This window comes from Mercurialis annua, linkage group LG2 (genome assembly GCF_937616625.2).
Source record: "Mercurialis annua linkage group LG2, ddMerAnnu1.2, whole genome shotgun sequence".
Taxonomy (NCBI): Eukaryota; Viridiplantae; Streptophyta; class Magnoliopsida; order Malpighiales; family Euphorbiaceae; genus Mercurialis; species Mercurialis annua.
The window spans coordinates 41900610-41924416 of record NC_065571.1 but is presented as its reverse complement, the minus strand read 5'-3'; the positions used below and the strand labels follow the sequence as shown (position 1 = coordinate 41924416).

Here is a 23807-nt window from a genome sequence, read left to right as displayed (position 1 = left end):
AGGTGGTCTCACCCATAAGCATGAGAGATCTATCCAGTCAGTAGAAAATATATTTTCTAGCTGAGCTAAATGGCGACTCCATTTTTTAAACCTTTTAAGATCTGAAGTTAGCTATAAGCTTGGGCGAGCGGACCCGAACCCCGCTCCGCTCTCAATCCCATTTTGAATTTTAAAGATAACTATATCACTTGTATTGAATTAGTCTCTTGGAAAATTACGGTTTGGTAGTTCAAGATAAATATGGGCAGGATCTGAAATTATGATCGTCTAAACATTAGGAATGATAGTTGGTATTTCCTTTTCAATGATATTATAATGCACCAACAATCAGGGAGATTATAAAGTCATGATCATCAGTATTATAGTGCTCGATGAATAAAGGGCAAGGACCATTCAAGTTATAGTTGATTGAGTGGTCATGATAAAGCATACAAGTGTTTAAATGCGAGTTAGAACTACTAATGAGGTATTGTAACAAGATCATGCGCTTAAGAGAAGAATTTCACAAATCTTGGCTGCAATAGGCTGGTAGGATAGAAAATATCCGAGTAAATGACCTTGCACACCACGAGAATGAATTTGAATCAATCATATAATTCAATCTATTAAGTGATCTATGTCATGTCTTCATTGTGGAAGAATATCATTAGAAGTGGTATAGCCAGTCTACCAATTAGATCTTAGCATAGATTGGAGACAAAAAATCTTTGATTGGTCCAAAAAACCTTATCATGTTGATCGATGCTTGCAACACTGCAAAGTGTTATGTAGTTCTCGGAGAGGAGTAGTACAAACAATGCAATGGAAATTTGTTGCTCAGACGTATCAGTCTAAAAAAAGTTATGTTAGTGATGGACGAGGTCCACAAAAAAGGAAGTTGAAGAATTTGGATACTGAAATTAGGAGGCCATTTAGACGATTAGATGTTTTATGTTATATTATTTTTTATTATTTGTTTTAGCTGTCTCATACTTGTATATAGATGATATCTTATTAATTGAAAACAATATTTGTAGGTTATCCAAAACGTTCTTCATTAAAGACCTTGGAGAAACAAGCAACATTCTCGCTATTAGACTCCAAAGATTAATTTAAAAGAATTAAAAATGATAAAAAAATACATTATTGTTACTCTCAATTTTTTTAGAAAAAGTTCAAGATCTGAATTCCATCAATCAGCTAACCAATTAAGATAAAGAAACGTTCAATCTCAATTCAATTTTACGAATCAATAGCTCCAGACGATCCAAGAACTAGATTCTTCTGTAGTCTTGGCCTAACTTCCCGTCCTGCTTATAACAAGTGTTAAAAAAACCGTTTAGGCCATGTTTTTATATTCATCTATATCATTAATAATTTCACTTTCATCTGTACCAGCTTCCTCATTATTTCTTAGTTTTCATGTTAAACAAATCACTCATTATAGAATTATTTTTCTTTTATTTTTGTTGATACCCAACTATTATATTTTTGCAAAATGATTACCAATGTTATTAAGTAATAAAACGGTTACCGAACTATATTTTGACAAAATGATAGCCGAATTGTGAACAATGACAAAATGGTTAACGAGCTTGTATTTGTTTGCAAAATAGTTACCAAATTAGTACTTTATTTACAAAATGATTACCGACTTGATGCTTGACGATACATCTTTAAGTTATCCACATCAGAAAGCTGGTAACCATTTTATATAAAATAAAAACAATAGTTCGATAACCACTTTGAAATTTTTTATAATCCGGTAACCGGTTGGTAAAAAGGTTATAATACAATAACTAATTTGTAATTTTTTATACTTCGGTAACCATTATATAAAAAGGTTATAGTTCTGTAACCGGTAAAGTATTTAATCCCTTTTTATGAGTAACCGCGCAAACTTATCTAGTCATAATTTTTAAAATCTTTAACTAAATCGTTTTGGTTAACTAAGCGTGTTAAAAAAAAAGCTAAATATGATGCTAAGAAAAACTTACAATTTTGTATTAAATTGAAATCTCTAAATTTTTTTTTTATTTTTGTTCGCAAGAAACAAAATAAGGGCAAAATAGTTATACTTCATAATGTTGGTAATCTCATACTAATCAATGCTTTTGCATTTTGCTTAATCAACCCTACTTATATCCATTCATGCTACAACAAATCAACAATAAACATAATAGAGGGTTTGTAAAGCTCAAGATGGAGAATCAATTAAATCTCTATAATTCATTTTTTTTATTTTGTTGATTTATCTCCTTCATCTCCATTTCCATCAGATGCAATAGTTACAAGATTATCTGATGAAGATTCTTTTTCAATTGGAAATTTAAGCTGCCAAAGCATGATTTTAGAGCACTCTAGTGAAATTCCTTTCAACTTTATCTCATCTTCAAGTGCTACTTGTTTCACAAATTTAATTGAGTTCTGCCAAGAAATAAAAAATTAAAATTAACAATGTGCTGCAAAATTATATAAATTTATCATAAGTACAAGTTCAAATTTTATTAATTCTCTCTCAATACCAAAATAAAAGCATATAGTAATAAACATTAAAGAATCATCACACATTTTTATCAATTAACATAAAATTGTTCTAACATATCAAAACTTTCGAGTTCGGATCTTAGGTATATAATAATTTTTGAAGGCATGATCTAAAATATCTACATATTAATTAATTCTAATTTTTTTATCAATTTCATTAATCTTGGCTTGGTTCAAAGAATTTTGCTACAATTATAGTCTAATTAAAAAATGAAAGTGATCAGAATGTATCTTTATTGACGTGGCTACTATGCTGGACTCATTTGATGCATATTAAGAGAAGTTGATTAAAATATTCCATTTTTAAAGATTATATGATTTTTTATATCAACACAGAATTTTTTTAGATATACACACTTTTTGTTTTTTGAATTTTTTACTCTATGACTTGTTTTAATTACCCTTTAACATCATTAATTCATTGCAAATATTCACTTCTTCTAATAGTTATTTCTTATTATGTTTCTTTATTTTCTTCCTCCATTGCTCCTCCGAAGCTGTGATTTTACCTAGTTTTAATTTTGGGCTAATTGCAAATTTATACACTAACTTTATCCTAATTTGCAATTATAATATAAATTTTGAAACTTGGCAATGTTAGTAACCAACTTTACACTTTTGGCAAATCGATACACCGAACACGAAAAACACTAACGTAGACATTGTAATATACCGCCATGTTTCGTTGCGTGATTGGTCGGTGTATCAATTTGCCAAAAAATGAAAGTTGGTTACTGACATTGTCAAATTTCAAAGTTTATGTTGTAATTGCAAATTAGGGTAAAGTTCGTGTATGCATTTGCAATTAACCCTTTAATTTTCTTGATGATTTTATTTCTTTAGATCGAAAAAAAACTACTATATAACTTTTTTGTACAATTTCTATTTTCTCTTGGCTTAATTACTTAAAAAAACCCCACCTTGTAATATTTTTTCGTTTATACTATGACCTAGGAAAAAGTTCACTTGTACCCCTTTTTTTGATTTTTTATTTTCATCTCTACCCCAAAAAGGGTACAATTGACTATATAAAATTTTTAAGGATAAAAATGTTAATAACAACTAAATAGAACGATTCCAACATATTTTTCCTTATTTTAAAAAATATAAATAAGTCCTTCAACTTTAAAAATGTTCAAATTAATCTTCTAATTTATTATTTTTAAATATTTTAATAACAAATTAAATTATTTAAAAAAATATTTTCGGCGTACCATTGTACTCCCCCGATTTATCGAACCCGCTAATTTTTTTAAAATTTTTTTTATCTCAGGAGGAGCTCTCCTTCCTCCCATGGAGGAAGGAGAACTGCTCCTTCCTCCAATGGGGGGAAGGAGCAGATCTGCTCCTTCCTCCATGGGAGGAGGAGCTGAGCTGCTCCTCCTTTCATGGAGGAAGGAGCAGCTCGTGCTCCTCCTTCGAGGAGGAGTTCGAAATTTCTTTTCAAAAAAAAAATTATATAAATTAAATATTTGTTATTAAATTTTTTTTTTGAAAAGAAGGTATTTTTGAACAATTAATATGATTAATGTCTTATTAGAATAATAGTTAAATTTAAAGGATTATTTTAGTCTTTTTTGTATATGAAAAGAGATCAATTTAGTACTTCGGGGTACAGTTGAAAATGAAAAATCAAAAATAGGGTACAAATGAACTTTTTTCTAGGTCATGGTATAAACAAAAAATTATTACAAGGTGGGGGTTTTTTTTAAATAATTAGGCCTTTTCTCTTTCCCTCTCTAACATATTTCTAACATATTTCTTCTAAATCGTGAATCTAAAAAAAGATCAATAAAATCAGTTTTGATATTGATTTTTGATGTTTTTCAGTTTGTAATTAAATACAAATGATTATTTCAGTTTCAAATTTGAAAATATGCATAACAGACAAATTTCTACCGAAAACAACGCTTTTGATTATCATATCAGTATCATAATATTATCAATATCAGTATCATAACATTATCGTATGATAATATTTTATGATAAAGTTATGATAAAGTACGTAAATGTTTTTTGCATTATACGGTTATGGTAATAATAATAGTATGATAAGGTTATATGATAATAATATGATAAGATTATGATAATAGTATTACAAGATTATGATAATAGTATGATAAGATTATGATAATAGTATGATAAGATTATGATAATTTTATAATAAAATGAGTTAATTACTATTACCCATGAGGTTTGGTCCGAAATACTACTTCACCCATGAATTTTAAAAAATCAACTGTTTATCCCCATATATTTGCGTTTTCTTAACTAATACCCCCCTCCATAAAGAGGGTATTAGTTAGCTGAAACATAAAATTCGGGGGAAAATAGTCAATTTTTAAAACTCATGGGGGAAGTAGTATTTTGGACCAAACCTCAAGGGGATAATAGTAATTAACTCAAATAAAATTATGAGAAAAGATTATGCTAAAATACATCATGATAATATTATGATAACATTTATGATATTGTTTTGATAAAGTACATTATGATAATGTTATGACAATATTTTATGATACTGTTATGAAAATAGGTTATTATAGTAGTATGATAAAATACATAAAATAGTTTTACATAAAGATTATAATACCGATATGATAATATCTATGATAACGGAGTAAAATCATAAATTTTTATATTCCGAGAGTAAAAACATAAAGTTGGAAAAATGTGACTCTTTAAATTTTATGTGTTGATGTAAAAAATATAAATATTTTTTTTGGTAAACACATACATCCCTTTTAAGAATAGAGTTGCCACCTAGATAGTTTTCCTGACTCAAATATATGCTAGCTGGCACGATTATAACAAGGGTTTTGTTTTTAAAAATATTCAAAAAAATATATTAGAAAAATAGTTATTGATTTTAAAAAAGATATTTTTTAACTAAAATGAAAAAACAATTTAAAAAATAATAATTGTAAAAATAGTTAATCATAAACCAATTCTAAAATAAACTAACTCAACGCAACCTTAAACTCTAAACTCCAGCCATCGTCTGTGGCACGGCTGGCCACCACCTATCAACAGTCTCCGACATAAATTTTTGACCACTATTGGTCATCGCTTCTCCACCGCTGACCACCACCTCACCGATGATGTTTAGCAGAATTTGTCGACGGCAATCGACTCCCACCTCCAGCCCCGACCATAGCCTCCATCGATGGTTCTCGACAAAAACCGCCGACCATCATCGGTAACCACCGACACCTTAAAGTTAAATTCTAAAAACTAAACTCATACTTGAATAAGTATTTTTATATATTGTTGATTAAATAAGTATTGTCCTTGAAAGAAAAAAAAATCAACTAAGTATAGGTGCGATTTTTTTTTTTTGAGTGTTGGATGCAATTTCCTCCAATAACAATCATATAGTGGTTGGTTAAAAAAACAAATTAATGTAACATTGCATATACACATCAAGTTGGTGTTTGTTCTTATTATTTGGGAACTAACCAACAATAATTTATTATATGGAACTGTTATAAATAGTTTTGCATAAGGTATGCAAACACATGTCCTGCTTATCATTTGGTGGCTATTTTTTTATTATTATTATTGTTAATAATTAATGTTAAATATCAAAATATAGATAAATGTTAATGGCTGAAAAACCATCCATTCTTCAATTTTTTTTTCAATAGCACACCTTATCTTATAAAATTGTCAATTACATTCTATTTTAAATTTTTACGTTTTATTAACATCCTTAAACATCAAATTGAATTATTTTCATTTGGATAAAATTCAAAATAAATCTTTAATATTTACCATGTATTTGATATTATAAATATAACAAAAAAACCCTTTTCTCCACAAATTAAAATTAAAATAATATTTTCAATATATTCAATCCTATCGCCGCCCCACATGAACTGCCACCATCTTCCTCAGATGCACACCAATCCGTCCTCCCTTAGATCCGCAGCCGTCCTCCATAGAAGGACGAGCAACTATGCTCGTGCTTCCATGAAGGACCAGAACAGAACGAGCAGATCTGCTCTTCTCGTCCTCCATGGGAGGACAGGCAGACCTTCTTGCTTGTCCTCCCATGGATGACAGCAGCGGGTCCGAGGACGGCTCGCACGAGGTGGGTCGGATACGTTTTGATTTTTTTCTATTTTTTTTTAATTTTTGGAGAGGCTTATTTGAATATATTTTAAATTAATGAATTTGTTTAAGTTTGTCTATATAGATAAAAGTATAATATAACTCTTAAATTTAGTTGTTTTAAATATTTTCATCCTTCAAATAATAAAATTGTCTAATTTTCTTAATTTAGAGTGCTATTAAAACGTAAAAATTCAAAATAATTTTGAGTCTATTAGACTAGATGAAATGTAGTTTTCTTTCTATGCCTTCAGTTGGTAGCAAGCTGCTAGCATACAACAATGCCTGCAACTTCAGCTACATATTTCTTTATGTAGAAGAAATCTCAATTTAACCAAAAATGATAAATTTCAAACCAAAAACAATTGTGTCTATCTACCAGTTGGTAAGATTGGACCCTAGTTGAAGCTATTATTAACTTTTCATGTTTGTATTATTAGTTTATACTTTACTTTAAAAGGAGGAAAATAGTTGTTTTGCATGGATGCATCATTACAAGCTCGTCCACACATAATCTTACATTTTGAGAACTTTTTTATATAACATTTTACATCGAAAAAATATGATAATAATTTACACATGCAAATATGAGACTGATAATATATAAAATTTAGTATTTGATTGTAGAAACTAATTTTATCTAATTATTTTGGATTAATGGTTTAGACGTGAAAGTTGATTAATAGATTCAAATTACATAAACTCAGTTCTCGTACCTGAAATTTTCTGTAAAATGAATTTGATCATCACTACAAAAAAATATTGTATTTGATAATAATAATTTTATAGCTAATTTTAACTTTCTGCTGCTAAAAGACATTTTGCAGCAATAATTTTAAGAGTTGATGTTATAAGTTAAGTTATAAGTAGCATTTTAAGACCACGTGTTATTAGCAGCAACATGATGTGAATTGTTTTGTTGCTATATGTTATTATTAACAATTTTATTACTATTAGCAGCAAAGATATTTGGTGCTGATTCTAATTTTTTTTTTTTTTGTAGTGCATCCAACTATCAAATTAACACAAATTAACCATATTAGACTAGTGACTTAGAGTTGATGCAACATCAAGTAGGAATACCTGTTTAGTAAGTGGAATGGAGGAAGGGCGACCCCATCTCTCAGGATCCCAAAGAATAGAACTATTAAATGCAAGACTAGAGATGCGAATTTGTGTTTCATTGTTGCTCATCTTCTTTATATGCCATCCAATCACTTGTGAGGACTCACATACTGGTCCTTCAATTATCACATTTTTCTTGTTTGCTGATACCATTGCCATTGGCCATGTCCCAAAATCCCTGCAAATTACATTGCATATATCATATGAAAATAAGTTCATGCGACAATCGGTGAGGTTACTCGTTTGTTTCTAATCGATTTTTATTTACATGGGAGGTTATCATGTGCCACGGGTAACAAGCCGACAACTACATAAGTGAAAACCAATATGAAACTGGCGGGTAGCCTCCCGCTTGCAAAAAAATATTAGTTGGATTACCAAAATATTAAAAACGCAACGTTGGTAACTGTTTTATTAAAAACGCACACATAGTTCGGTAACATAAAAATATTTAACCCGAAAAACGAAAAGAATAGAAAGCGAGAGATAAAAAGAGAGAACATACTCAATTTCTCTAAGCTCATCAAAGAAGGCAAGATCATAAACATTCGAAAGGCTAGCAAAATGAACAATCCCACTAAGTCTGTGTTGCTCAATATGCGTAAGACCAACATTTCTCTGATGATCCAATTCTTCTTTTCCATCACTAAAATTCTGTTTTGTCACCAAATGCCTATACATAATTCCTGTTTTTCTTAGAATCTCAGACACTTTATTCGACTCGGATTGCCCTTCCACAACTATCCATAACAATGGAGTAGATACCAACTTTATAGTATTTGCCAATCTCCTTAACAACACCTCATGGTATGGATTTTTACTACTAATTGGTGTGATAATGATTATTAGTCTTCTCGATGCCAACTTGTCGTCGGGTTTTTTCTCTTCGTCTCTAGCTTTTTCAGGAGCTGAAATTAGGGTTTTAGATGTGTTCATATCAGTCTGTGGTGTCACTGCAAAGTAGAACATATCATTGGGTTTTGGAGAAGAATGTGATTTTTTTGATGAAGAGATATTGTAAGTTGAAAATAGTGGAGACTTGGAGGTGGGAGCAAAGCCTGTGAAAAAACCCATAACAAAACATAAACAGAAATGGACTGCTGCTTTCTTCCATAATTGTACTCTCTTCTTTGATCTTTCTGTAGATCCCATAATTTAGTTTCACCAAAATTCTTCAAACAGTGATTGAGATCTATGCTTTAAAAAGATAATGAATGAAAAGATTGCAAGGTAATATATATATGGTGGCATTACATGTTGAATATCATGGAGAATATATTAAAGAAAGGGTTAATTTCATAAAAAAAATTACGAATTTCACACGAAGTTTACATTTGTGACTAATTCAGCCAACCCGTGATGGGTGAAGTTGATTTATTCTTTTTGAAGTGAAGATAGGAATATAAGCTATTTGTTATATGATGGGAACTAGCTAACTCAAACATTGCTTTCAAAGGTTAGGCATATACTTCATTTAGTTGTCTCTTTAAGTGAAAGAAACATTGAATAATACTATAAAGAAGGCTGCACCAAATAGTTGTTAGGAAACTCATAACGTAAACGAGGGGCACCAAAATGGACCATGATACGGTAATTTAATTCGCCAAATACGTAAACTTGACGAATCCAGATTGAGGCTAGGTGGATTTAGCAGTGTGCAAAAACCGACCAAAACATAATTTTCAAACTGAACGAAAATAGTAGTGTAATTCTATGTATTCTCTTCAATGCTTCTAATTCGGGTATGGTTCGAACCAGACATGCTCAGGTGTGAGCTTCACCCCATAGCATGTTATTTTTATCTATGTTATGAGCTATACTAAAGGGTCAATATTTCTTAAATTGGTTGAGCTTCATTTTGCCAGGCGACTCTCTTTTGGATAGGCTTTCGAGCTATGCTTAACACAAATAAATATACATTCTTATCGAACTTAACTTGTCGGGTTTGCTTCACCGCTACTGACGTTAAATTTAGCAACTTTTTAAACGGTTATCAGTTGTTCCCCTGTATAACGTTAACACTACTTTATTTTTTTCAACGACTTAATAGATCAAATGTAATTTACAGGACCGGACTTATTAAGTGACCACGCAATTAATTTGTAACTAAAGCACAGTTATAAAATGAACAACTAATTTAAACTTTCAGATAATTTCATTCTCCTACCTGAAGCATCCCACACATCCTGCAAATGCACAACCAAATACAGCAGAGCAGAGCAAGTGTATTGTTAAGGTTAGCTCATCCCAACTAAGTTCACTACCCTGTAATTGAAAAAACATAATGAGTTCAACTTTGCAATATGCCGACGCGAAGAGTTTTTGGCTTCTAGGCGACATATCAATCCTTATTTTGGTTAGGGGGGGTTCGTCGCCAAATTCCCGCTAGGAGACTGCCAAAGACAGAGTGACATACACTAGAAACTGCACATGGCACTGCAGTCAATGGGTTCCCAAAGTGCTGACTTGCCAGAACCACCCCAAGCACAGAGTTCTGAAACATTAAACATCCAAGATTAAAACTTGCGACAAGTTTCTATACAGATTGCATCATCCAGTTTACTCAAAAATCATACTCGACAGGCAACATAAACATAATTGAACACTGAAACATGCATTCTGCTAAAAGAATAATTTACCTGCATTCCAACCTCGATAGAGATTGTCCGTGAAGATGCCACATCAACTCCAAGAATTCTTGCAAGAACATAGCCAAAGAAAAACCCAGATGCATGAAGTAAAGAAACAGCAAGCACCACCTGCCGACCCGACATGAGGATCGCTGAAGCACTCTGGGCAATTGCATTACCACATAGAATGGCAACAGTTCCCACGGCAATGGGCGGCATCAGGGGTGATACAAATTTAACGAGGCCCTGGAAATATTGATTTAGAAATGCACCAGCCAGAACTGGAAGAAGCACAACCTGCATTTTTAGCAGAGGAAATTATTATATAGCTCTTTGATATAAGCAGCGGCAACGAAGAAAAATCTACCTGCAAGGTTGACAGGAGCAGTCCAGTTGCATCTACTGCAACATATTGCCCAGCCAGTTTAGCTGTGAGTAATGGGGTCATGACCTGCAATTGAAACATAATTGCGAGACACTATTGTCAAAAGAGTAAAAGTTCAAAATTGTTTTCTTCAGAGTCTGGTGGAAATAAGAAATTTTCACCACATAGAAAATTTTATTCCAACGAAACTTCCATTGACCAAACTCCATAGGAAATAAATTAACTGAAAACAATTTTGAAGTGTTGATGTAGTCTTTGAAAGTGGAAGGCTTAGTATAAGTGTTTTAAATTATACAACTCAATTGTATTGAACTCAACCCAGCTTCAATTCCCAGATAATTTGAGTCGGCTATACAGATTATAGGATTTTCTAAAGTAAATGAAAATTACATAGTACAATTAGCATTGCTGATTACTGACCACAGCTGTAAGGGTGCTTGCTGCAGTCATCAACACTGAAAGTGCCACATTTGCACTGCAAGACAGAGAGATCATCATATCCTATGATTGCAGATTCACAGTATAAATGAAATAAAATTTCAAAAGCAAATAATTTTTCATAGCAAAATATAGAAATTTTCAAACCGTGCAATGTAAGTCACGATGTTACTTGCGGTTCCTGCAAATACGAATTCAACACCAATTATTTTGGGGATAAAGGAAGCAAAAAATGTCCTTTATACAACGAAAAAAATAGGCATACCACCAGGGCAGCAACCAACCAAAATTAGACCAGCTGCATAATGTGATGGCAGATTTAAGATCTTGCTTACCAAAAACCCTGAAATAGGCATCACCTGAAACCAAAGGCCAACGAAGTGTAAATATTTAATCGGACAGGGATGCAAACTGAACAACTAATGTTCTTAATTTCTCCAAAGGTTTCTACTTTAACTTCAATAGAGTATCAACAAAGCAAAAATATAATTATACAGCGAATTTTTATTTCTTTTGACATATATAGGATTCCGACTACTAGAGTCTCATTTTCGTTAGATGTTAGTTACAAAGGCGGTGTTTAAACCCACAATCTTCAAATGAACTCGGAGACGCCTTAACCATCTAGACAAGGCCCGCACTATGCAAATCTAAATTACTTTCTAATTGGTCATAAAATGTACAACTCATATCATAGTCTAAAAAACTTTTGTTTTTCTGAAAGATCTCTTAGATTGTACTTAAAACATCTACTCAACACTACCAATAAGCATTATAAACTCAAATAAGATCAAGGCAACATATCAAAACCACAGAGAATTCTCGTATCAGCGGAACATACCGAATACTGAAGTACAAAGCCACATAAAATCTCTTTAGGCATAGCCAAAGCACCTTTAAGATCATCAAAGCTAAGTGTCATACCCATACCAAGCATAGTAAGAGAGATGCCAAGAATGGTCCAATTTGGAGTGACCCAATTGAATGAGCTGGGTCTTATAAGCGCCAATAGACAACCTAAAGATACCCATAAAGGAAATGCAGTAGATATTGTCTCACTGACCACCTCAATGTACTCCCTAAAACTTTTCTTATTACTTGCACTCAAGTCGTTCGATGAAATGCCACACTGAAGAAATTTGGCGGTTGGTCTGTTAGTTATAGAATGGAAAATTGATTTGGGTGTATTAGTGTTTAGTGGGGTTAGTGAATTTGAATGAAGTTGAAGTTTTGACAGCGAATTTTTGGAAGAGGAGATGACAAGTGAGGAATTGAGTTTAGTTTTTGTTGGTGTTGTGTTCGGTCTGAATCCGAGTTTGTTTGTTGTTCCTACATTTGAAGATGTAAGGGAAAAAGATATAGGCATTTTTTTTTATTGTATGATTAGGAATTGGTTTTGAAGTAAGTACTACTTTGAATTAGTGTTCATAATAAATCTCATGTTCTTCGTGATCGGTTCTAGAGAAAACAAAAAAAAGGGTTAATTACTAATTAGGATTGATAGCATCTATTCGAGTGAGCTAATTTAAGTTGGCGTCAATAAGACCTACACTTTCACACGTCACATAAAGAAGACACTCCTATTCCAAAAAAAAAATAGGCTAATAATCACTTATGACCCTTAACTTTTGGGTTCCTTTATAAGAAATCCTCTAATGTTTAAAAATAATAAAAAAATTCCCTAATATTTGTGGTGGCGCTCAAGAAACACCCTAAACCCCAAATATGACTATATTACCTCTAGCGTTGTCTTTGTCTGGTGAGTTGTCATTCTAACAAAAAAAATTATCACTGCCGTGTCATCAAAATACCTTAAAAAAATTAAAACACTGAAATACCCCTAAAACTATTAAAGTTTAATTAAAAAAATTAACTCAACCCAACCCAACCAAACTTAAACAGCCTAGTCAACTCATCCACCGCTACCATTTTCTGGCCGCAGTCATCTTCTTTAACATGTTCATCTAAGGAAGAAAGTTCTTCCTTAGAAGAACAACCTCGATCCGTTCTCCTTCGAAGAATAGTCTGGATTTGTTCTTCAAAGGAAGAACTGACTCATGTCTGTTTTTCACATCATGAACCTAACGTTCTTCGAGAAAAGAAGCTGGAAAAAATTTTCGGTGATGGCGGTAGCCGGATAACAGTGGCGGCAATTAGGGGTTGAGTACCTGGTGGCGGGTGGAGGTTAGAAAGTTGGGTTAGATTTTTTATTTTAAAATTCTAATAGTTTTAGGGGTATTTTGGGTGTTTTAACTTTTAGAGTATTTTGATGACATGTCAGCTGACGTGGCATCACCAATTTTTTATTTTGTTAGAATGACAGTTCACCAGAAAAAGACGGCGTCAGGAGTATTTTAGTCATATTTGGGGCTTATGGGGTTTTTTGAGCGCTGTCACAGTAATAAAGAGGTTTCTTGATTGTTTTTAAAGATAAGAGGGTTTCTTGTAAGGAGGCTCAAAACTCAGAGGCCATGGGTTATTATTAGCCACAAAATACAAATGTTCTTCTACCGAAAATAAAAAGTAAAATTAATTATTTTTATCAGCTTTTATTATAATCATGATTTAATTAATTTAAATGTACTTAATATTATTGAAGGCTAATTGCTTAAAACCCCTCAGCTTAAGATGTTTTATGAGTTTTATGAGTTTTTTCAATTATGTATCAGTCCCAAGACTTAATTAATTGTTTATTGGCTATTTATCATGTCTTTTTGGGTGAAAAAGCTTTTTCCCGTAAGGCAGTAAAAAAAGTAGTGCTGACGCCCGAACGATTTGTCTTTGTCGCCAAACCATAATATTGGTCCGTAATGATGTGGCACTGCCGAATTCCACCTCAGCCCCGTCCAGTCAACTTCATGCCGCTGCCACATCCGTAATGGCACCATGACCATGGAGCCACATCATCAATGGTTGTTTGTGCAGGAGAAAAGGACGTGGAGAGCCCGAGGTCTAAAACATGTATGTCATAAAATTCACCAACTTTGCACGTTTTCTCATTTAATCACGCCGTTTAGAAAATCATCATTTTCATACACCAATTATCAATTTTTCTCAAATTCATACACCGTGCAAAAATCCGGCAAAAATTGATGACGTGTCACTATCCAGTTCGTTATGGCATGTCACTATTTGGTTGTCAACTCAACAATTTTCATTTGATTTTTGAACAGTGTATGAATTTAAGAGAATTGATAGTTCGTGTATGAAAATCACGATTTTTTAACGGCGTGATTGAAATAAGAAAACGTGTAAAATTAGTAAATTTTATGACATACATAACAAGTTACCATACTCTTGACAGCAAAATAATTCTTTGCTTGAGCAATGTTAAAGGAAAACATGAGCGTTTTTTAGGGAATTTCGTTGGCTTCAGTAAATCATTTAATGAAAGGTTAGATGGTCTCATACAATTCCAGCAACCCAAAATGTAAAATCCGCCATATACAAATGATTTATATATGTAAAATGTATTGCTGATCATTATAGCTTCGAAGATTAAGCGTAATTCAATCTGACCAATAGCGTGATTGGAGACACCTGAATCAACCAACCAAGGACATCAGTTCTACCATTATCTAGAAATTCAATTACAGGAAATGCTGAGATAACCATCTGCTGAACCATCTTTGAAGTGAGCACAACATGATTAGTACTTGTTGTAGTGATTGTTGGTGCTGCAATTTGTGAAGATTGTGTCATTCGCATAGTTTGGATACCAACTTGAAAAGCTTGTTCTTGATGGTTGTAAGGACGACTTATGCGCTATCTAATGGTGTGCCCATCTGTGCATTTGGTAGCAATATAGCCTCTTTTGTCCCCTTCCTATCAATCTTTGTTCCTCCCTCAATAACTCTCCAAGACAAACATCCATTGTAGGAATTGCATTTCTTCTGATAACCCAGGCCGTGTAGCCACATATTGTGGCCTTAATCATAAATTGATCATGTCTACTTCCTCATGTACTTCCATGAGTGCATACAACGCCTCCTTGTGTACCTGAGCATGTATAATACCCGAACATTCGCTCCATAAATTTAAGAAACCACGATAATATTGTTCAACGGAAAGGTTACCCTTACTGAAACAACCGAAGGCGATCAAGAATCAGATATCTCCAAGTTTCTAGTTGCAAACAAACCCATATGCAACTCTGGACAACAAAAAAACCAAAATTGGATCGACAAATATGCTACCATGACCACCAGAAAACAAGGACCCAAAACAGAGTAAGAGCTGAAAACTCATATGGCTAAAAAAATCAATTAAAGAATAAAGCCGAAATCCAAAATGGTTCCTAAACTATACTATTTTGGTTCATCAGATCCCTCAACTTCTATTCGGTTCCTCAGCTCTTTAAATTTTATTTTTTAGTTCATCAGGTCCCTCAACTTCTATTTGACTTTTTCAGATCCCTAAACTTTTATTTTCTGTTTCATTAGGTCCTTAAACGAAGATCCATTAAAAAAGGACTTAATGAACTAAAAAACAAAAGTTTTGGCACCCGATGAACCAACAAAAGAAAGTATAGGAACCTGAGGACATCAAATAAAAGTTGAGGGACCTGATGATAGGGATGTACAAAATTCACATAATCCATTCAAACCAACCATATGAAACCAACTCAAACTACTATATTTATTTTAGGGTTATTTTCATAAAAAAATCACGAACTTTACACGAAATTTTATTTTAATCACGACTTTTAAAGGTTGTCATATAAAACCATGAACTTTCATTTTTTTTTCAAATCTATCACCGATTAGTTTTCCGGTGTATTTTTACCTTCCATTTTTTTTCAAATTCATCGGATTCCGGCGGACACGTTAGCAAAAATACACCAGAATTTGATTTAGTGATAGATTTAAAAAAAAATATAAGTTCATGCTTATATATGGCAACTTTTAAAAGTCGTGATTAATATGAAATTCCGTGTAAAAGTCATGATTTATTATGGAATTAACTCTTTATTGTAATAATAAACCATTGGGTTTATAACCTAATTAAATGAATTTGTCAGTTTATTTGGGTTTGTTTGGGTTATATATTTATTTAGAAGTGCACATACATGTGTTGATTGATTCACCAAGTTTTTTGTATTTTTTTTTTGGAAATAAATTTTTTTATAAACTTTTTTCAAAAAAAAATTTCTGAAAAAATAATTTTTTTCTAATTTTTTTGTGGAAAATAATATTTTTTTTTTGGAAAATAACTTTTTTCTGGAACATAATTTATTTTTTGAAAAATAAATTTTTTTCTGGAAAATATTTGTTTTTTGGAAAATAAATTTTAAAATTCACAGATTATATATTACATAGGTTAAAAAAATAGGCCAAATGTTTTAAAAAGGCCAAACCTTTCATAAAAGTTTCACAAAAGTTCCGACCTTTCAATTTTGTCGATTTTGGCCAAAAACAAATTATTTGGTTTCAATTGTGGCCAACTCTCAATTTGATTTCAATTTGCCTATGTGGAGCCTATTTGACGCCTATGTGGCACGCCAAATATTGAAAGATCAGGACTTTTGTGAAACCAAATAATCCATTTTTGGCCAAAATCGACAAAATTGAAAGGTCAGGACTTTTGTGAAACCAAATAATCAATTTTTGGCCAAAATCGACAAAATTGAAAGGTCAGGACTTTTGTGAAATTTTTATGAAAGATTTGGCCTTTTTACAACATTTGGCCAAAAAAATACTAAGACCATTTAAAGTAGGGTTAAATGCAAATTCATACACCAACTTTGACCTAATTTGCAATTACAACATAAACTTTGAAACTTGGCAATGTCAGTAACCAACTTTACACTTTTGGCAAATCGATACACCAAACTCAAAAAACACTAACGTGGACATTGTAATAAACCGCCATTTGTCGTTTTATGATTGGTCGGTGTACCAATTTGCCAAGAAATGAAAGTTGGTTACCGACATTGCCAAGTTTAAAAGTTTATGTTGTAATTGCAAATTAGGTCAAAATTGGTGTATGAATTTGCATTTAACCCTTTAAAATAACAGACCCCAAAAACATTTAAACAAAATAACCCAACTGACCCATATTTATTTAGGATAGTTAAAATAGCGGTTATTAAACACCCTAAATCACTGAATTTATTTCTTATTACAGAAAGGGTACCAAACTTAATTTTGTTACAAAAAGGTCACTGAATTATACCTTTTATTACAACGGGAGGTCACTACGGCGGATTCGGTCAAATTTTGTTATAAAAAAGTCACTAAACTTATCGTGAATTACAAAAAGGTCACTGAATTATATTCCTATTTGTAATTCTGGCTTGCCACATAAGCAGATACGGTGTGTTTTAGTGTCAAAACGGTACGTTTTATACGAGTGACATCTCATTATAACAAAATGATAGTTTAGTGACTTTTTTATAACAAAATGAAGTTTAGTACCCTTTCTGTAATAACAAGTAAGTTCAATGACTTGTAGTGTTTAATATCCTAAAATAGCATAACCCAAATTAATTGGATTGCAACCCTGTAAAATATTAGATTTTAATTTGGGTTGGTTTAAGCTTATACCCCACCCAAACAGAATTTGAACATCCGTATCTGATAAACCAATAAAATAAAAGTTTAGAGACTTTAGGAGGCAAATAGAAGTCGAAGAACCTGATGAACTAAAACCGTATAGTTTAGGAACCCTAAACTAGGTTGACCCAAGAATAAACTATAGATTGAATATAGAAGCCCCCATACCATGTCATACCATGACAAAAATGACTTGATGCCTCACTCATTTTAGAATTCCATTACATCGAAACCTGCTAGCTATATATGGAAACTCTAGATATGGAAAACACGGATGCATATATTTACAGCTACTAGTCTCGCTTTGCGTGCTACGCACGTGGCTCGTAACGTGACTCGTCAATTCATGTATTATTATTTTAAAACAAAATTAAAAAAATCAAATTAATTTTTTTTGTAAATTTACATATAATTAACAAAGATTTGGATAATATTAATTGTGTTGCTAGTATAGTCAAACTAAAAGATTGATATTCCTATTAATTTGGAAAAGATTAGCTATTTTTTCTATACTCAATTAATAGTCCTCTATCAGTATACAATTTTATTTTAACTAAAACTCTAATTATAATAATTTTTTAATAATTAATTATTATAATTAATTTGTTAATGACTATAAAACCGTTATTTAATATAGATTAAAAAGGGTTATTCCGTAAATTTGCCTGTCCCCCCCCCCCCATCCGTGCTTTTATATATAGTATAGATAGATTACAGTAAAACTCAGAAAGAAAAATTAATTTGTGCAACTAATGTAAATCAAGATAAACAGAGACAGATCCTACTGACACACTATCCTACAAGTTAATTTGCTGAAGGTTATGGTAGTGAATTGCAATTGCACTGAGAATCAATAGGTTTTAGATCGGAATAGCAAGGCAAAAACAAAGAAAAAAAATACGAAATGCTTATAATACTTGCACCTTGAAGTTTAGGAATTGCCTAAAAGTATTACTCTAAGACGAAATCGGAAAATAAACAATTACACTCCCGCTTGCGAGGAAACTTTTCGAATTCTGTGTTACAGCATTTTATTTTTATTTCTGGAAAAGCTTCTAAAACTCCAAAACTAATATTTTAAACTTTTGTTTCACCTTTTACTGTTTCGGCATTTTCTGTTTCTATTTCCATGCTATATACCTAATAGGCTTAAAAAGTTGTTAATATTTGTCACATTTGGCTTTAACACAAGAATTAAGTTGCACAGAGGGCAAATATTAATCCGTGCAGCTAATGTAAACGGTTTGAAAAGTTGTTAAGTTATTAGTCTCTCCGGTCCATAATATTTGTCGCATTTGGCTTTAACACTAGGTCTTAATTTATAAACGCTTTTTACTAAGTTAATCCTATTTTAGGACTTGTCAACATTTATGACTACTATTTTTATTTGTGTTATCGTACTCTTTTAATAAATTAATAGATGATAAATATGAAAAAATAGCAATTAAAGCTCACTTGATATTCGAAAGTGACAAACAATATGGATCAAAAAAGTTTCTCAAATGCGACAAATATCATGGACCGGAGGGAGAATTAACTAAGGAAAATAAGTTAAAAAAACTATTGAGGACATGATTAAAATCTTTCAATGTCCTAATAATAACAGACAAAACTTTGTAAGCTGAAAACTCAACCAAGCCTTGTATTGAACTGTACCTGCATAATGCAGAGTCAACAAAGCTCACAAGGTCACAAAATTCTTGCTATATAACCTTACGAAATCTCAATTCTAACAAACTGAATGGCATCAAACCGTACAATGCAAGGATGAAAAATAATGACATAACCCTATTCCCATCCCACTATGGTTCAAAAATACCAGAAATTTCACTTAAATGAATCAAAGAAGCCAACATTATAATACTTATCTCACCAACTTGATTCAATATATTCTATGAAGTAGCCAGCCTTTTCTGATATGTTCTTTCTCTGACAAGACAAAAAACTCATGTTCCAAACAGGCAAGAAAAAAAACGCAAAATAGTATGATTAGATTGAAAGGTAGAACGGATTATTTTATACAATTAATTGCATTATAAGACAGCAAAACAATAAGAATATGTTCAAACTATGAACTATAACTATCATTATATTCGAACACAATTACATTACTGTGAAGAATGAAAGGTCTCCCTAAACAAAAGTATGATTAACAAGAATCGGTAAGTTGCAGCACTTGACATGCATATTACATACTTGAGTTTTTGTCTATCTGTGTCCTTGAGCTCGCTGTATATCATATGCACCCCAAGAACCAGGTCCTACTCCATACTGCGGATAGCTTTCAGCATTTGCTTGCACCTGAATGTATGTTAACAAAGTCCAAAACCGCTCACACAATCAAATAAACATCAAATCCAGATAAAAACTATCAATGAAAATAGCATACTTCAATATAAACATCTAAACATCTAACCACTAACAGACATGTAGACAGATTAAAGTGATGTCTATGAAGCACCGACACTTCTCATAATGCCATGTGCAAGGGGACCCTTCGGGAACACCGTACACGCGACACGTCAGAAATACATATGGGACACATGAGAAATAATTCTTCCAGAAATTTTTACAGTTGAAAGGAGGGGGACACGGTAAGGGAGTTTTTTAAATAGTTACGAGTCTTTTAAAACAAAAAGCAACTCTCTTCTAATTTTTTCTTTAAAACATCCACATGGACCTCTCTTTTATAACAAAAATGAAGATCTCTTCAATTCTCTTGTTTTAATATTTCTTCTTCTAATTTGTTTTCTTATTTCTTCAATTTAAACACTTTTTTTATATATACGTATATGTTTAAATTTTTAATTTATTTGCCGTGCTCGTGAGTCCTTTTTTTACAGAATACCGTGCTTCATGTTAGTTCCCGTTCCCGAACCATGTCAGTGCTTTATAATATCTTGCATAAAGAAGACAACTTACAGGATACATGCCATAGCCAACAGGATAGGGATTCCCTGCGTAACCAGCTTCAGGATTTCCATAATTTGCATTATAAGCTGCAACTGCTGAAATAAAATATTCAGAAAACCAATTGAGGAGAGGAAGAGACAGAACCCAAAAGTAAGAAATTTTTTGATATATCAAGCTCCTAGAGAAAAAGAATTTTTTTTTTTTTTTTTTGATCTAAAGAGAAAAAGAATTAGAAGTATGATTCATAAGTTTCATACGCCATGTATGCGAAATCTGATCTGGAAAAAGTAGACATGGCAGGGAACTCATTGAGGAATTCAATGAGAAACTAAACAACTTGGCTCTTACAATAGTTGAACAGCAAACCAGATGATCATACAAGCTTATTTGACTGATTCTGTCCTTCACGTTTCGAAGCTTAAAAGCACAAGTAAACACAGTTGAACCTCAACCGAATAAATACACCAAATAAACCCAATCCCTTTTAACTATACAATCTAAAACTGAAACTATTTATCATGCAATCAAGATGATAGAGCATGAAGGAGAAAATTTGAAAACAATGAAAGGTCTGTACAAGCCAGAAAATTATAAAACTGAAGCCAAACAATGCAAGAGCCAGTTGAACACTAATGGAAACTAAGGGAGTGCTTATTAAGCAATCATTCCTTTGGTTAAGTACCTTAAGTTTATATGTGAACATATTGAAGCGAAATTAGACATTCTAAATCAAATTCTCAAATCACATTGATATTAGAATGCCAGTGATGACAATTAAAAACTAGCCACATGCCTCCTTTGACATTTATTCCTGAAAGTTTATTCAATGTACAGTTTTAGAAGCAATTTTTGGATTCTTTATGTTTTTCCAAGAAGTTCATAAGCTAATAATAAATATACATCACAGTTATTGTAATTTCTTTTATAGACCTCTCCCTTTTTCATTTCGTAGTCACCTCCTTAGTAGGAAGCCAACGCCTACTATATATGTGCTTATTCATACCTTATACTCTGCCTTCTAAGCGTTAATAAAATGAGTGGACACATCCTTACACTTTGCAAGTGTATAAATTTCATACATTTTTTTCATAAGTCCACAACTTTGGAGGTCGAACTATGATGCCTATGGTTCAAATGAATTCAAGTTTTGCATAATTGGTCATGTTTACATCAAATGAATAACAAAACAAAATTAATCCAAACAAAAGGTAATAAGTAGACAAGCTACCTGGATTTCCCACAGAAACAGCAGGAGCTCTCTTCTCCGCATTAGCCATCTCTGCCCGAAGCTTCTCCAACTCCTTAGCCATAGCTACCAATTTCTCCTGCATAACCTGACCATGTTCATAACTCTCCGCATACCCTTTCTTCTCATACTCAATCGCAGCTCTGCAAACCAAACCAAATAAAAACCAATCAATCATATTCTCCATATCATTAATCAATAAAAAGATTTTCTTGAAGTTACTACATAGTACATACTGAGCCCGGTTCAATTCTTGCTTCATGTTTTCAATCTCCCCTTTCAAAGCCGGAACTTGCTGCAAATCAGCGTTACGCCGAGCCAAATCTTGAGTCATAGCTTGTACACGACCCGTAAGTTCTTGCTTCACACCATTAAGCTCCTTAACATCAGACCGAACAAGATGGAGCTCGCCCCGCATAGCATCCGCCTCCCGAAGATCAGTCTCCAACTTTACATATTTCTCATGCAATTCCCTCATCTGGGTATCTTTATCCACTCGCAAAGAGTCCGCAAAGTGAGCCATCCGTTCTAACTCGTAATGTGAAGCCTCTAATTCCTGCTTAAGGGCCACGTGAGTTGCGGCGAATCGCTGATTATCGGCTAATAAACCTTGAATGTCCTGGTGTTGGACGGCGAGACGCTCCTCGATCATTGCCGGGTGATGGTGGCGGTGGTGCGGAGGAGTAGGAGGAGGGAGGCGTCTGGCGTGATGATGATGATCTAATCCGTATTGGGATTCTTCCAGTAAGGATGGGTGCGGCGGCGGCGCTGGTGGCGGCAAAGGTCCAAGGCCTCTGCCGAAGCGTTGTGGTTCGTGGATGCCGCCGTGTGGTGGAATGCCTTTCATTGAAAGAGGAGGCTGTCCACGGTTTCTACCGGACATTTTCTTTTTCCGGAAAGTGACGGTGAAGTGCCGGTTCTTTAAAACATAGCCCACTAACAAATTAGGCCAATTTATTTTATGAGCAAATTACCATGAGGTTCTCCTCATTTGTTCTAATTCACAGTTTGGTACATTTTATTTCAAAATCAAACAATTTGATATCTCATTTTTAATTATATAAATAATTAGGGTTTCCGTCAAATTTGTACATCAAATTGTTAACAAATTAATAAGTGAGGTACTAAATCATTTGAAAATAAGGTATCAAATCGTTTAGGAAATTGAAAGTGAAATACCAAATTGTTAATGAAACTAACAAAAGCATGAAAGTCAAGTATAAAATTGTTTGATTTTTCAAATAAAAAGTATCAAACTGTAAATTATAATAAATGTGAAAGCCTTAGAGTAATTTGCTTTTATTTTATTTATATTCTAAAAAAAAATTACTTCCAAAACCTAATTAACAAATAGAACTATGGGCAGCATTTTATTAAAAAATTGGTTAATTTTTTCTTATAAATACTTTCATCTTAAAGTCATGCTAAAATTATACTCATTTAAAAAATAGTTATAAATATCTCTATGTTTTAGCTCAAGAATCAACTATTGTCTTAAAATCCGGAAATACACATTGTCTAATGTTTTTGAAAATGAATATTCTATTACGCCCTCAAATATAACATTGTTAAAATTGTTTCAAGAAATTGTTTATTTTTAGTATGGACCGTTTATGCTGATCTAGAATAGATTGTTGCTTTTGTTCTACGAAAAAATAACATATTATACCCATAACATTTGGTTCAACGATTAGTTAGGGTTTCAAGGTATGGAAAGATACCAAAAAGTTAGAATAGGGGATTAATTTACTCTTTTAATTTTACATCACATGTAAAACAAAAAACTTATAGTACTTAAAAAAAGCTCAAATTTTTATGTATTTGGGGAACGACCTTCCTAGTATGAGTAGCATGTCGATTGTACTGAACTAGGTTTT

General features: G+C 32.5%; 3 protein-coding genes across 4 annotated transcripts; all 3 read right to left on the bottom strand.

Moving 5' to 3' along the window:
• Positions 1 to 2037: 2037 nt before the first annotated feature.
• Positions 2038 to 9190, bottom strand: LOC126667655 (beta-1,4-xylosyltransferase IRX9). The gene is made up of 3 exons (XM_050360681.2): positions 8270 to 9190; positions 7723 to 7942; positions 2038 to 2406 (listed from the first exon to the last, which is right to left on the bottom strand). The coding sequence occupies exons 1-3, from the start codon at positions 8914 to 8916 to the stop codon at positions 2218 to 2220; spliced, it is 1056 nt and encodes a 351-aa protein (XP_050216638.1). The 5' UTR covers positions 8917 to 9190; the 3' UTR covers positions 2038 to 2217.
• Positions 9191 to 9881: 691 nt separating this feature from the next.
• On the bottom strand, positions 9882 to 12726 carry LOC126667654 (probable sodium/metabolite cotransporter BASS1, chloroplastic). Its single transcript, XM_050360680.2, has 7 exons — positions 12059 to 12726; positions 11483 to 11576; positions 11365 to 11398; positions 11200 to 11254; positions 10762 to 10845; positions 10404 to 10691; positions 9882 to 10258 (listed from the first exon to the last, which is right to left on the bottom strand). The coding sequence occupies exons 1-7, from the start codon at positions 12581 to 12583 to the stop codon at positions 10106 to 10108; spliced, it is 1233 nt and encodes a 410-aa protein (XP_050216637.1). The 5' UTR covers positions 12584 to 12726; the 3' UTR covers positions 9882 to 10105.
• Positions 12727 to 19737: 7011 nt separating this feature from the next.
• Positions 19738 to 22860, bottom strand: LOC126670509 (protein FLX-like 1). Of its 2 annotated transcripts, none has more exons than XM_050364260.2 (4): positions 22167 to 22860; positions 21913 to 22073; positions 20694 to 20779; positions 19738 to 20072 (listed from the first exon to the last, which is right to left on the bottom strand). In XM_050364260.2, the coding sequence occupies exons 1-4, from the start codon at positions 22811 to 22813 to the stop codon at positions 19980 to 19982; spliced, it is 987 nt and encodes a 328-aa protein (XP_050220217.1). In that variant the 5' UTR covers positions 22814 to 22860; the 3' UTR covers positions 19738 to 19979. The 2 variants fall into 2 exon arrangements, with proteins under 2 accessions (XP_050220217.1, XP_050220218.1); XM_050364261.2 differs by having other exon boundaries at positions 20694 to 20776.
• Positions 22861 to 23807: the final 947 nt, after the last annotated feature.